The 15,823-nt window shown below is 41.6% G+C and overlaps 1 protein-coding gene across 3 annotated transcripts in view; it reads right to left on the bottom strand.

Annotated features, from left to right (window-relative positions):
• Positions 1-15,823, bottom strand: part of TAMM41 (TAM41 mitochondrial translocator assembly and maintenance homolog) — a 58,081-nt gene that overhangs the window by 21,235 nt on the left and 21,023 nt on the right. For 2 of the 3 annotated variants that reach the window (XM_024245383.3, XM_063721874.1), the window contains exon 5: positions 6,818-6,963. In XM_024245383.3, coding sequence (XP_024101151.1) covers positions 6,818-6,963 — 146 coding nt within the window. Of the gene's footprint in view, positions 1-6,810; positions 6,964-15,823 lie in introns of all 3 variants that reach the window. The other variant, XM_054551699.2, reaches the window with a different exon arrangement.

The raw sequence follows: 15,823 nt of genomic DNA, 5'->3' as shown, positions 1-15,823 counted from the left end.
AAGTATTCTAAAACATATTAAGGTGTGAAGATAAATCTATAAATAAAACATGTAAAACTATTGTCAGACTTTACTCAGAAACCCTTGAATCAAAAATTAGCCACAGAGCTGAGGCGAGACCTAGCTTTCCTAACTCCCAGTTTCATACACTGTGCCTCGTGGAATGAATTTTTAAAAATCTTGTAAACATTGATTTCCTGCCAAGTGCAGAACCAGTAACACTGCCCTCAGAAGCTCATCACATTATTTCCCAAGGAAGAATCTGTCTTGTATCCTTTTAACAAATATTTAGGTTTTAACTTCAACTAAGAGAACAGTAAGAAAAAATCAGATGAATGTATTACATTTTAGGCTTAGAGTTTACAGATATGACAACTTTCTTAATAATTAGAATCCACTCATTCTACCATTTTTTTAATTGAATAAATATTTATTAAGTATATACCAAATGGGCCAGGCGCACGGGTTCACACCTGTAATCCCAACAGTTTGGGAGGCTGAGGCAGGAGAATTGCTTGAGCCCAGAAATTCAAGATCAGCCCTAGCAAAAGAGTGAGATATCCAGCTCTATGAAAAAAAAAAAAAAAATAGCCAGACATGGTGGTGCAAGCCTATAGTTCTGTCTACTTGGGAGGCTGAGGTGGGAGGATCATTTGAGCCTAGGAAGTTGAGGCTACGATGAGCGATGATTGTGCCACTGCACTACAGCCTGGGTGACAAGACCAAGACGTTCTCCAAAAAAAAAAAAAAAAAAAAGTATATACCAAATACCTGAATTTTCTAGTTTTGTCTATAAAATCTAAGCAGAGAAGGAGAAAAATGTTATTATTTAATGGCTCCATAAAGGGAGAGGAGTAAATATTTAGGTTTTTATCTAAATATTTGACATTTATCACTATGATGGTTCTAAATTCACAGGCCCCATCCTCTACTTAGCTGTGGCTACAAAAATGACAACAAATTTGAGTATTTATGTAAAATAATCTTAGAAATGACATTTATGGACTTATGTTTTGAGGCCACATATTGGGATTAGTTAGAATAAACTTATATTTAAGTTATGCTTTACCTGTGAAGCTTCCAATGGCTTGAGTGACATATAAAAAAATTAGAAAGTAGTATTTGCCACTGCTTTCTCTTGAGGAAAATAACGCACTGGAATTTTCACTTGAAAGCATGTGTGTAAAGATAAAATACCAGCTGACATGATTTAAAAATTTGGTAAATTCTCATTTTCTTTACACTAACTCTCATTAAAATAATGAAAGTGAAAGCATTCAGCTAAATTGTGAAAGTCAAATTGCATTTTAAAAGCAGACATGGACACAATTATTATATGTCAACTTAAGAAAAAAGCAGATATGGAAAAAACTTTATATGATTCCATTCATATGAACTGTCCAGAACAGACAAATCTACAGAGACAGAAGTGGATTAGTGGTTGCCTGGGGGAGGGGAGAGCTGGGGACTGCTAATGGGTATGGAGTGACAGAAATATTCTAAAATTACACTGTGGCGATGGCTGTGCAGCTCTGTGACTGTACTATAAACACTAGCTTTTATGGTGCATGAGGTATTCATCAAGAAAGCTAATATTTTGCTATTATTATTATTATTTTTGAGACAGAGTCTCGCTCTGTTGCCCAGGCTGGAGTGCAGTGGCACGATCTCAGCTCGCTGCAACCTCCGTCTCCTAGGCTCAAGTGATTCTCATGCCTCAGCCTCCCGAGTAGCTGGGATTACAGGCGTATGTCACCATGCCTGGCTAATTTTTGTATTTTTAGTAGAGACGGGGTTTCGCCATGTTGGCCAGGCTAGTTTTGAACTCCTGGCCTCAAGTGATCCACCCACTTCAGCCTCCCAAAGTGCTGGGATTAAAGGCATGAAGCTGCCATTCTCTCCCCCTGGCCAAAAGAGTAAAAAAATAAATAAAACCATATCCCAGGAGGAATGGCAGAGATGAGCACCACCTGTAGACCTAAAAGATGCCGGGGTAAGGCAGATAATTTTATGTGTCAACTCAGAGCAGTGGCACAGCTTGAAGACACTGTCCTGCGAGGATGAGCTGTGCTACACATCCTGAATCAATCACCATTACACGGTACTATATTCCCAACTGGCAGAAGACATGGGCCTGGGGACCAAGGGTAAAAGGAGAAGTGACCTTGCTTATTCCCAGGGACCCACTTGGGAACACTTTGCTTCCTATCACCACAGCTCTAGACCTGTGGGTCTAGAGGTCCCAGTTCCCAGAGAAGGGATGCTTCTACCAGAGAACATAGTAAGCATCCCATTAACTTTAAGTTACGACTGCCACCCAATCAATTTAGAATCTCATGCCATAAGTCCAGCAGACAAGACAATGAGTCACTACACTGGCAGAAGCAATCGGCCCTGGTCATCAGGAGCTGGGGTGCTGATACACATCTCTTGGAGTACCCCTTACCCAATTTTGATGGTAAGTGGACAAGCGCGGTGGCCAGGGTCCTCCAGACTCCTCCGAGATGAGGGTCTGGGCCACCCTGTCTAGATAAGCAGAAGTGATAGATGAGGGTGAAGGGAATCTGGATGAGTAGCAGAGATGGGAGAAGATGAGTCTCAGTTGCAGCCTCAAGGCCAGATACAGCACTGGGAGCTGTAGCTCAGTCCCCCAATCTTATTCTTGCAAGTTTCCCAGGAAAAGAAACCGATGCGAAACTAGATCATGCAGGCTTTTACAGGCCATAGGGAGGATTCTGGATACCTTTATCTTTATAGTTAGAGAAAACTCCTAGTCCTTTTCCCTTGCTCGGTTTCTAGAAAGTTGGTAGACAAGACACATTGTACTTCCCTGTCCTCTAGCCAGAGAATAGAAGATCTCTGGAGAAATTCTACAGACACTGATATTTGAGATCCTCCAATAAAACAGCTAGGTCCTTGGCCAGGTGCAGTGGCTCACACCAGTAATCCCAGCACTTTGGGAGGCCGAAGTGGGCAGATCACTTGAGGTCAGCAGTTCAAGACTAGCTTGGCCAACATGGTGAAACCCCGTCTCTACTAAAAATACAAAAATTAGCTGGGTGTGATGGCGCATGCCTGTAGTTCCAGCTATTTGGGAGGCTGAGGCACAAGAATCGCTTGAACTTGGGAGGCGGAGGTTGCAGTGAGCCGAGATTGCGCCACTGCACTCCAGCCTGGGCAACAGAGAGAGACTCCATCTCAAAAAATCAAAACAAAACAAAACAAAATAGCTAGGTCTTTGCCTCATAATCCTATAGTCAAGCCCACCAGTTGGCAAGCCTGATATATCACAAAGAACTTCCAGCCTGTATTTTAGTGCCTCATTCTTTAAAAACAGGCCAGAGCCAGGCACGGTGGCTCTTGCCTGTAATCCCAGTACTTTGGGAGGCCAAGGTGGGAGGATCGCTTGAGCCTAGGAGTTTGAGACCAGCCAGGGCAACAAAGTGAGACCCTGTCTCTACAAAAAAAAAAGTTAATGTCTCAGATCATATGGGTACAAATATATATGTGTGTGTATGTGTGTATATATATATACACATATACATATATATGTGTATATATACATGTATACATATATATATATACACACATACATATATATATATGCACACACACACATATGTAAAAAAATCAGCTGGGCATAGTGTCATGGGCCTGTAGTCCCAGCTCCTCAAGGGGCTGAGGTGAGAGGATCACTTGAGTGCAAGAGTTCAAGGCTGCAGTGAGCTATGAGCATGCCACTACACTGTAGCCTAGATGACAGAGTGAAATCCCCTCTCAAATTGATTAATTCATTAATTAATTTAAAAAATCAGGCCAGGAAGGAAACTCAGACATTTGAAAAAAGCTTCTAACATAACAGACTAGAGTAAAAACAGACAAGAGGAACTAAGAGAAAGAAACAATGTGAGAGAACAAGACAAAATCTTCAAAAGTTATAATAAAGATCATTAAAGAGATTAGGAGAAAATAACGCATCCATAATACAAGAATAGGAAGCTATAAGAAAGAACATTTTGGGAAAATTAAAAATTCAGTAGAAGTGTTAGAAAACCAATCAGAAATATTCTCCCACAAAGCTAAATTTAAGAAACAAAGAGGAGAGAGAGAGAGAGAGAGAGAAAGGAAAAAAGGTTAAACCAGGAGGTCTAGCAACCACCTAACAGGAATCCCAGGAAGAACAAACTAAGAAAACGGGTATGAAGAAATAATTACAGAAATAATTTAAAAAATTTCTTAGAATTGAAGCTTATAAAATTCCAGATAGAAAAGGCCCACTGAGGCTGGGCACTGTGGCTCACACCAGTTAACCCAATACTTTGGAAGACCAAGGTGGGAGGATGGCTTGAGCCCAGGAGTTGGAGACCAGCCTGGGCAATATGGTGAAACCGTTTCTACTAAAAACACAAAAACCAGTCGGGCGTGGTGGCGCGTGCCTGTAGTCCCAGTTACTCAGGAGGTTGAGGTGGGAGAGTCACTTGAGCTTAGGAGTTTGAGGTCACAGTGAGCCGGGATTGTGCCACCGCACTCTAGCCTGGGCAACTGAGCAAGGCCTTGTTAAAAAAAAAAAAGGGAAGGAAGGAAGGAAGGAAGGAAGAACAGACGGATGGACAGATGGATGGAAGGAAGGAAGGAAGGAGCCCACCAAGTGACTGAATAATGAATGGAAAACAGATATAAATAAAGAGGGAAAATTATTTCTACCCTAGAATTTGATATTTAGCCAACACTATCTATCAAAGGGAGGGCAGAATTTTCAGAGGTATATAGTCTTAAAAACTTACCTCCCTCACACCCTTTAAGAAGGTAATAAAAGACAAACTTCACTAATATCAGAGTGTAAACCGTGGAAGAGGAAAATGCAAGACCCACAAAACCAAAGACTAGCACAGGGGAGGCAAATGGAATTCTCGGGGTGATAATGAAGGGAAGGTGGAGGAGTGCAGCTGTGCGGTGAGCTAGAAAACAACCAGTCGAGAAAGGAACAGGGCAGGGGGCTCCAGGAAAAACATTCCTATGAAAAACAAGAAACAGAAAATACCCAATAAATCTGTCTATAATGGGAAGAGTTTTATGGATCTGTCAGAGTTTGAGGATGACTGACCTAAGCAACTGAAAAAATAAGACAACTATTAACTCCAGGAGAAACAAAGTGGTACAGGAAAAGGAACTTCATAATGCCACAGCTCATCAATAAAGAAAAGGCTGTCACAATAAAATAAATATTGAATATTAACCTAACCAAAAATTATGAAGTAACTTTATGTGAAGCATGAGGGCATGAGGTAGAAGGGGAAGAGAATGTGTGTGCGTGTGTGTGCCTGTGTGTACTGGTATATGAATTGATGGGGTAGTGTAAGACAGTAAGAAAAAATCCCCATCTTACAGGATGACAAAAATAAAGTGTAAGATTGAAAAAAAATCAAGAAATAATAGTCAAAGCATATTATTTAGAACATGGAGGTGAATATCAGAAGAATCTGTTATAGAGACGAAAGCAGCTGCCTCTGGTAAGCAGGGCTGAGAATGTGGGAAGGTATGCAGCATGGAACTGCTCTTTTTGTTATAAACTTGAGGTATCATTTGGCTTTTAAATCATGTACATGCATAAAACAGAAAACCTCAATCTGAACCAAATGTGGCAAAATCTGTTAAACTGAGTGATGGGTATTCTCGCATTTCATATGTCACTCTCTATTCTTATTTTAAAATAATTCCTATTTTTTTGTACTCCCTTTTTACCTCTAGAAATTCCATTAATCTATTACTCATTACAATGTTAGTTGCCCCTATCATGTAGATGGAGAAGAGCATAAATGAAGTGTTCTTTACATTAAAGGAAAAAAAAAAACCCTGTGGCCCGGCCTGGTTTTTATTTTCAAACAAACACTTAATATTAATTTAAACAACACCTTGATAAGAAAGTTTTATTTGATATATCAAAAAGAAAAATTCCCAGATGTAATAAACATAACAAGTGGGGAAAGAAGAGAATTTTGAATATGTATGAGCCCATTAATGTATAACAAAACCAAACCTCTTCATATATGCATACAAACATATACAAAAGTACATGTGAAAAGATCTGGAAGAACAGACAGCAGGCTAGGTGCAGTGGCTCATCCCTATAATCCCAGTACTTTTGGACGCTGGGGCGGGCACACTGCTTGAGCTCAGGATTTTGAGACCAGCCTGTGCAACATGGCAAAGCCCTGTCTCTACAAAAAAAAATACAAAAATTGGCTAGGCATGGTGGCATGCACCTGTAGTCCCAGGTACTCAGGAGGCTGAGGTGGGAGGATGGCTTGATCCCAGGCTGGGGGGGTGTTGAGGCTGCAGTAAGCCGAGATCGTGCCACTGCACTCCAGCCTGGGCAACAGAGTCAGACTCTGTCCCAAAAAAAAGAAAAAAAACAAAAACAAAAACTAGACACCAAACTGTCAGTACAGTTACCTCTGGGGAGCTAAATGTGTCTGGGGATGGAATGAGAGTGATCTAAAAGTTTATCTTCACTTGTTTTGATTGGTAATTGATAGACATGGTAATAATTTCCAATGGCAAAAAAGATACAGATAGTCAAAACAAGTCCCTCTCCCACTTCTGCCCCTAGTTCCCTTCTCCAAAGGCAGCCTCTTATTACTAGTCTGTTACCTTTTAGCGTTATTCCAGATACACAGAAGCCTATGTTTACATATAGTACTTACTTTTTAAACTATAAATGTTCTCACATCACTCATGCTGTTCTACCCCTGACTTTCCTCCTGCAAATAGCCCTTGTCTTAGAAACAATACAAGCTATTTTCCACATACAGTTTACCTCCAGCCAGCCTTGCTGGCTTTTATACACCACTTGAGGATTCTCCTGTAGTATGCTGCCATAGAGCTCTCGAAAGTGGGCTATATTGGGCTTCACAATATTCAACACTTTTGTTTTATCTTCTCCAACCACCATCCGAAAGTCACCTAGTTAAAACAAAGAGATAAACACATCTTCCATTAAGAATCCACACTCTGACCTATCAACAACACTCTCCACACTGATACTGCACGGCTTCACTCTGGCAGGATCCCTCATCAAAACACTTATTTTTCCTCCTCAAAACGTGGACACTTTACCCCAAGAAATGTGAGCACTTGTTTGGAAGAAAAGAGGGTCTCTCAAATCACAAAGCCCTTTATGCCAGTTAAATTATAGTTACCTAGGTACACAAGGTAATCACAAGCGAGTAGTTAACTTGTTTTAGCTTTTCCAATGCAGAAGCTTCTGTATCTACAAAGTCTTGCCTTATGGGCTAAATTCTGCCTGTGGCCAATGAAGGAGACAGGAGCTGTGCACCATCACTATAGACTTGTCCTTGCCATTGCTTCCTCATCGTTGACCTGTCTGTTTATGAGGGCTTTTGAGGCACTTTATGAATATAATCTTATCATATTTTACCAGGGCAAAATAAGGCTTAAAAGTTCTGTAAGAGGAGGTTTGCATTTAAGATGAAATTGAAAACGGATATAACTTCTCAAATTGCAAGTGATGAGAAATGAGGAATGTTACATTTGCCTATGGGATGAATTGAGCTGAAAAACACATAATTCTGAAAGACAAAAGCATTTCTGAATCAAATGAAAAGTGCCAATGACACTGACAACCATCGGCAAGATGGAGGAGAAAGGAATGGGAAAGTGGACACACTTAAGTGCATGCCTACTGGGCTAAGGTGAAATCAGAAGAGGCTGGACACATGCAGAACCTTCTGAGTCAAGCGTGGTGAAAGCAATGTGGCTGAATCCTTTGTTGGGGAGACAGCAAGTTGTCAGGGGGAGTAGAGAGGTGGCAAGTGTAGGCAGATAACCCAGCTGCTGAGGAATCCCCTGGGGCTAGGATGACGATGTAATTTATCATCCGAACTAGGTCACTTCTGAGGGTGAAGGGATCGCTATAAATAATTACACTAGGACAAGTATAAACTGAGCAAACCAGGACATATGGTTACCCTCGCCAATTTCTTTTTTCTGGAGAGGGGAAGGGATCATAGAGGTCATTATTTGCCACAATGGATTTTCCTAGTGCAAACTGTTGGCTTGTTTTAGAAAAAGTAAAAATACAAGGAAGAACAACAATATGTACTTCATTGAGTAAGGAATAAAATATGCTAGGTTTTAAGCTTCAAAGGACCAACTTACACTACAATTTGGTGGAATGCAACTGGGGACTGCAAGCTTAGAAAAACAGACTTCCAGGCTGGGCGCGGTGGCTCACGCCTGTAATCCCAGCACTTTGGGAAGCCGAGGCGGGCAGATCACGAGGTCAGGAGATCCCGACCATCCTGGCTAACACAGTGAAACCCCACCTCTACTAAAAAATACAAAAAAATTAGCCAGACGTGGTGGCAGGCGCCCGCAGTCCCAGCTACTTGGGAGGCTGAGGCAGGAGAATGGCGTGAACCCAGGAGGCAGAGCTTGCAGTGAGCCGAGATCGTGCCACTGCACTCCAGCCTGGGTGACAAAGCGACACTCCGTCTCAAAAAAAAAAAAAAAAAAAAAAGACTTCTAAAGAGCCTCTGGAACCTGACCTTGGTGTAAAGGCGGTCTGACTGTTCAGGTGAGTGAGCAGAAGCGAGTCCCAGTCCTAAAAATCTGCTCAAATATGGATGAACTTGTTTTTTTCACTATTATTTTGAAGGGAAAGAGAGTTAGATAGTTAAAACCTGGGATCACTGCTAATAAGGAGGTTGAGAAATCCGTCTTTTCACATATTGCTGTTGACTGCATAAACTGCTAACATTCTTCTGGAAAGCACTGAAGCAAGAAACCCCATCTCTGGAGAAAGCTTAAAGAAATAAGCCAGAAACACAGAGTAAGAGGTAACGTTTACTGAGCATCTGGTAAATACCAGCCACTGTGCCAAGTGTGTTGTGGTATTGCTTCATTTAATACACACAGCTCTCCTCTCAGGTAGATAGGATTCTATCCCCATTCATACACAAGGGAACAAAGACAGTGATTAAGAAACTTGCGTAAGGTTTCCAGGAAGTAAAAATATACTACATACGTAAAATTGCTCACTGAAGCACTACTTATAATATTGAAAGCATCCCAAATGTCCAACAACAGGGGAAAGGATGCACTATGATGGCATACTGTTACTATCACAGACAGTAATCACACATAACAAGATGGAAAGTGATCATTTAATATGCAGTAAGAAACAAAGATACAAAAGTATAACAGGCTGGGCATGGTGGCTCACATCTATAGTCCTAGCGCTTTGTGAGGCCAAGGCCGGAGGAATGTTTGAGCTGAGGAGTTTGAGACCAGCCTGGGCAACATAGTGAGACTCTGTCTCTACATAATTTTTTTTAAGCATACCAAAACAAAAAAATCTTCATAAAAAATGAGAAAAACAAGACAAAGAGACTATATAAAAATGCTTATTTTTGCTCTAATAAAATACATTTATTGTGGGTTTTTGCATGTGTGCTTTAATTTGCTATCTCATTTGGTCATGACAAAGCTCCATAAAATAGGTACTATTATTCTTAATTTTACAGATGAGGAGATGGAGGTGCAAAGATAACACGCCCCAGGTCCAACTGCCTCTCGGTATTAGGGTAGTGAAATTTCAGGTGATGATTTTACTCTATAATTTCCCTCCATTTCCCTCACCTCTATAATGCTGGCATATTACTTTCTAGCATTTTAAAACAAATTTATGGGATACACAGATGATGACTTGACAAATGTGAATGGAGTGGTGGCTGAGTTAACTTTCAACTGTGTAAATCCTGACGTGTATAAAAATGGATTCCATTAATCTTTGAAGAGATGAAATGTCATCAAATTCTGACTCTAGCAAGGCTGGCCCTGAAGTGAAAGATCAGTTTCTAAAACTGTTGAATTCTAAATATTTGTGTCATTCCTTCTTTCTGTACATTCCACAAACATAAAGTTCCTCAATTTTAGAGAGTCACTTTCTGAGAGAAGGATTTACCATTTTAAAATATCAAGGATTATGTTTTACAATCCAAATCTTCCCCCTAAAAGAACAATTGCATGCCATGATTAAAGGACCTAGAAAACACTCCAGGCTCTCGGAGAACAAGGACTGGGGCTTATTTATGTCTGCATCCTTAGCTCCTTGTGCACTGCCTGGCACAGGGAACACACACATCAATAAATGTGTGCAGAACTGAATTTCTCTCACTGCTGTGCAGCTGAACTAGCTCAGCCACAGGGGATAGGAAGCAAATGGGCTTATGACTCATTTCTTCAGAACAAAATGAATAACATCATGGGCACAGCATGAACCAGCATCTGATCATAACAATCAATTTTTCTTACCTTCGGAGATTTGTTTGCAACAAAACAACAGCAATGGATTAAAACTGACTGCTGACTTTATTTTATGCCTCTAGAACTGCCAGTAAAATAGGCATCCGAAAGGATAATTTCTCCTTGACCTTGAAATGATACAAACTCCAAGGCCTGTAAGCCACCTACCTGTAGGTGGCCTTCCCTGTGATTCAGGCATGCAGCCTGCAGTCAGGGACCTCATTACAAGTATGCAGATGTGAAGGGCTGCATAGTACAGTGGCAAGACCCTGGCTTTCAAGTCTGGCAATGTCCCAGGGTGACTGAGGTCAAGTTACTTAAACTTTCTGAGTCAGCTTCCTTCTCTGTAAAATGGCTTAATCACACTAACCTTACAAAGTTGCTTTCAGATTTAATGAGCTAGGGCAGCAGTCCCCAAACTTTTTGGCACCAGGAAGAGGTTTTGTGGAAGACAATTTTTCCATGGATGTGGGTCCAGGGGACAGTGGTTTCAGGATGACTCAAGTACATTACATTTATTGTGCACTTTATTTGTTATTATTACATTGTAATATATAATGAAAGAATTATACAACTCACCATAATGTAGAATCAGTGGGAGCCCTGAGATTATTTTCCTGCAACTAGACAGTCCCTCTGGGGGTGATGGGAGACAGTGACAGATCAGGCATTTGATTCTCATAAAAAGCCTGCAACCTAGATTCCTCACATATGCAGTTCAAATAGGTATTGTGCTCCTATAAGAATCCAACACAGCTGCTGATCTGACAGGAGGCAGAGCTCAGGCAGTAATGCAAGTGATGGAGACTGGCTGTCAATACAAATGAAGCTCACCCACCACTCACCTCCGGCTGTGTGTCCTAGTTCCTAACGGGGTTCCCAAGGGTTGGGGAACACAGAGTTAAGGTATTAGAGAATGCTTTGTAAGTAGTAAAGCAGATACTACTTATGATATGTATATAGCACAGTCGAAAGATGGAGGGTAGAGGAAGCGCTGGGTCTTGGAGATAATAATTACCGGCTAACTTTTCTCCCTTTAAACGAATTGCAAGACTGCTGTCATTTCAGTTCAGTGAATATCTGAGTGGCTACAAAGTACCGGGAGCTGTGCTAGGCAATGGAGATCCAGGTTGGGCAACCCTAATCTGAACACCAAAAATGCAAAATACCCCCAAACCTGAAACCTTTTGAGCACTGGCATGACACCACAAGTGGAAAATTCCACACCTGACCTCACGCAGTGAGTCGCACATATTATTAAAAATATCATATAAAATCACCTTCAGGCGATGTGTATGAGGCGTGTATGAAACATAAATGAACTTCGTGTTTAGACTTGGGCCATCCCCAAGATATCTCATTATATATGTGCAAACATTCCAAAATCTGAAAAATTCCAAAATCTAAAACACTTCTGGCCCCAAGTATTTCAGATAAGGGATACTCAGCCTGTCCAGATATAGGCTCTACCTTAGGCAGCAAACGGTATGAAAAAAAGATCATTTCAGTGCAGGTTTTTATGTGGTAGTGTTTAAGGACTGCAGCCCAAACTGGATATTGATATGGCAAAATAATATTCATTTTCATGACTGTTTTTCAGATATAATTCACATACCATGTAATTCATCCATTTAAAGTAAATAATTCAGTATTTTTAATTCTGTTTACAGAGTTGTACAATCATCTCTCCAATCTAATACTAGAATATTCCAGCCTCCCCGCAAGAAACCCCATACTCCTAAGTGATCACTCCCCATCTCCCTTCACTCCCCATCCCTAGCCTGAATTGAAACATTGCTGTCATTTTGGTTCAGTGAATATTTGGCTGGCTACAAAGTACGAGGAGCTGTGCTAGAGCCTTCACTCCCCATCCCTAGCCTGAATTGAAACATTGCTGTCATTTTGGTTCAGTGAATATTTGGCTGGCTACAAAGTACGAGGAGCTGTGCTAGACAATGGAGATCCAGGTTGGATCTAATCTATTTTCTTGCCACAGATTTGCCTATTCTGGACATTTTATACACATTGAATTATAAACTATCTGGAGTTATTTTTATGACCTTAGCAAAATGTTTTCAAGGGTCATCACACTGTAGCATTTATCCGTACTTCACTCCTGCTTATAGTTAAATAATATTCCATCGTACAGATGCACGAATTTTATTTATCCATTTCTCAGTTGATGAACATTTGTGCTGTTTCCACTTTTGGGCGATTTGTTATGAATAATGCTACTACGTACAAGTTTTTGTGTGGACATATGTTTCATTTCTCACAGGTAGATATATAGGAGTAGAACTGCTGGGTCATATGGTAGCTATGTTTAATATTTGGAGGAACTGCCAAGCTTTCTTCCAAAGCAGCTGTACCACTTTAAAATCTAATCAGCATTTGTATGAGGGTCCCAATTTCTCCACATTCTCAACACTTGTTCTTGCCTTTCTTTTTTATCACAGCCATTGTAGAGGTATAGAATGGCATCTCTGTTATTTGTATTGGTATTTCCATTTCCCTAATACCTATGATGTTTAACAACTTTTCATGTGCTTACTGGCCATTTGAATACCTTTTCTGAAGAAATGGCTATTCAAATCCTTCTCTTGTTTTTAAACTGGGTTGTCTTTTCAATGTTTTGTTGTTGTTTTGTTTTTTTTTGAGACAGAGTCCTGCTCTGTTGCCCAGGCTGGAGTGCAGTGGCATGATCTTGGCTCACTGCAACCTCTGCCTCCTGGGGTCAAGCTATTCTCCTGCCTCAGCTTCCCAAGTAACCGGGATTACAGGTGCACACCACCACGCTCAACTAAATTTTTGTATTTTCAGTAGAGACAGGGTTTCACCATGTTGGCCAGACTAGTCTTGAACTCCTGACCTCAAGTGATCCACCAGCCTTGGCCTCCCAAAGTGTTGGGATTACAGGCGTGAGCCACTGCGCCTGGCCTTTCCATTGTATTTTAAAAATTCTTTATATATTCTGGATATTAGTCCCTTATTAGATACATGATTTGTAAATATTTTCTTCCATTTTGTTAGCTGCCTTTTTACTTTTTTTTTTTTTTTTAGACAGAGTCTCACTCTGTCACCCAGGCTAGAGTGCAGTGGCATGATCTCAGCTCACTGCAACCTCTGCTTCCTGGGTTCAAGCAATTCTCCTGCCTCAGCCTCCCTAGTAGCTGGGACTACAGGTCAGGTGTGTACCACCATGCCCGGCTTTTTTTTTTTTTTTTTTTTTTTGAGACAGAGTCTTACTCTGTCGCCAGGCTGGAGTGCAGTGGCATGATCTCGGCTCACTGCACCCTCCGCCTCCTGGGGTCAAGCTATTCTCCTGCTTCAGCTTCCCAAGTAACTGGGATTACAGGTGCACACCACCACACCCAATTAATTTTTTGTACTTTCAGTAGAGACAGGGTTTCACCATGTTGGCCAGACTGGTCTTGAACTCCTGACCTCAAGTGATCCACCAGCCTTGGCCTCCCAAAGTGTTGGGATTACAGGCGTGAGCCACTGCGCCCGACCTTTCCATTGTACTTTAAAAATTCTTTATATATTCTGGATACTAGTCCCTTATCAGATACATGATTTGTAAATATTTTCTTCCATTTTGTTAGCTGCCTTTTTACTTTTTTTTTTTTTTTTTTAAGACAGAGTCTCACTCTGTCACCCAGGCTAGAGTGCAGTGGCATGATCTCAGCTCACTGCAACCTCTGCTTCCTGGGTTCAAGCTATTATCCTGCCTCAGCTTCCCAAGTAACTGGGATTACAGGTGCACACCACCACGCCCAACTAATTTTTTGTATTTTCAGTAGAGACAGGGTTTCACCATGTTGGCCACACTGGTCTTGAACTCCTGACTTCAAGTGATCCACCAACCTTGGCCTCCCAAAGTGTTGGGATTACAGGCGTGAGCCACTGCACCCGGCCTTTCCATTGTATTTTAAAAATTCTTTATATATTCTGGATACTAGTCCCTTATCAGATACAGATACATGATTTGTAAATATTTTCTTCCATTTTGTTAGCTGCCTTTTTACTTTTTTTTTTAGACAGAGTCTCACTCTGTCACCCAGGCTAGAGTGCAGTGGCATGATCTCAGCTCACTGCAACCTCTGCTTCCTGGGTTCAAGCAATTCTCCTGCCTCAGCCTCCCTAGTAGCTGGGACTACAGGTGTGTGCCACCATACCCGGCTAATTTTTTTTTTTTTTTTTTTTTTAAGACAGAGTCTCGCTCTGTTGCCAGGCTGGAGTGCAGTGGCACCATCTCGGCTCACTGGAACCTTCGCCCCGCCTGGCTAATTTCTGTATTTTTAGTAGAGATGGGGTTTCATCATGTTGGCCAGGTTGGTCTCGAACTTCTGACCTCGAGTGATCCATCTGCCTCCACCTCCCAAAGTGCTGGGATTACAGGCATAAGCCACCGTGCCCGGCCTTCCTTTTCTATACATTAGAAAATACAAAAGTAGGGAGCAATAGGGAGGACTCAGGTTCACTATATTGGTTCAGGAAGGAAGCAGTATATCCACTCATCAAATATTTACTGAGCACCTAGTACATGTCACATACTATTGGAAGCATCCAAACAGAAGGAGCAAAACAAGACAAAAATTCCTTCCCTCCACATCCTCAGTGGTGGAACAAAGACCAAAGATCAACCAGCCAACCAACAATAAGATACAGTGTAGCCGACTACGGAAAGTGCTATGGGGAAAACAAAAACAGGGAAAGACATAGGGAGTGGTGGAGTTGCAGTAGCGGTCAGGGAAGGTCTCCAGGATAAACCAGAACTGAGGCCCACTGGGGTGGGTGGCGGGAGGGGAGGTGTGACCCAGTGGGTACTGGGGAAGGAGCGACCCAAGTGTGAACCAGGAGTGACGCCCACCACCAAAGACCTTTCATAGAACAGTAAAGTGTTAAGAGCAAGCATTCCAGGAAGAAGACTGCCTGGGTTCAAATGCTAGCTGGGCATTTACAAGCTATGTGACCCAGGGCAAGCCACTTATCTGGGCATCAGTATCCTCAAATGAAAAAGGGGTGCAATAACTAGTTTGTAAATTTCAGGGACTGAATGAATGTTACAATACCTGACACACAGAACTAGTCTAAAAAGGCTGGGTATTATTCACGCTTTCTATCCCTTCAGGAGTGCTGTGTTCTCAGAAATTAGCAAGTGACTACTGAGTACCCTGAGTTCCGGCTGAGGCACAGAGAAGCAGGCTTCCACAGTCCTGAGGCAGTCAGCTCCCGTATGCTGATCCAACCACACTGTAAGGTTTCAGATGGCTTCATCACCACAGAATAAATCTTACTAGCTTCCACTCCAGAGAAAACGTTTCTTTACTGGCTTCTACCAGAATCCAGAATCCACACTTTAGAGAGCTGGCACTGAATGCTAATTTTTTTCCCCAAGAATCACTCAACTGGCAACTTCCTCACTGCTTCGTCTTATTCCTCGAAGTAGCTGAGGCTGTGTTCAGACAATCTGGCAATTAAAGAAACCCATTCT

This window comes from Pongo abelii, chromosome 2 (genome assembly GCF_028885655.2).
Source record: "Pongo abelii isolate AG06213 chromosome 2, NHGRI_mPonAbe1-v2.0_pri, whole genome shotgun sequence".
In the NCBI taxonomy this organism is placed as follows: Eukaryota; Metazoa; Chordata; class Mammalia; order Primates; family Hominidae; genus Pongo; species Pongo abelii.
The sequence above is the reverse complement of the archived record's forward strand: the minus strand, read 5'-3'. Positions and strand labels throughout refer to the sequence as shown.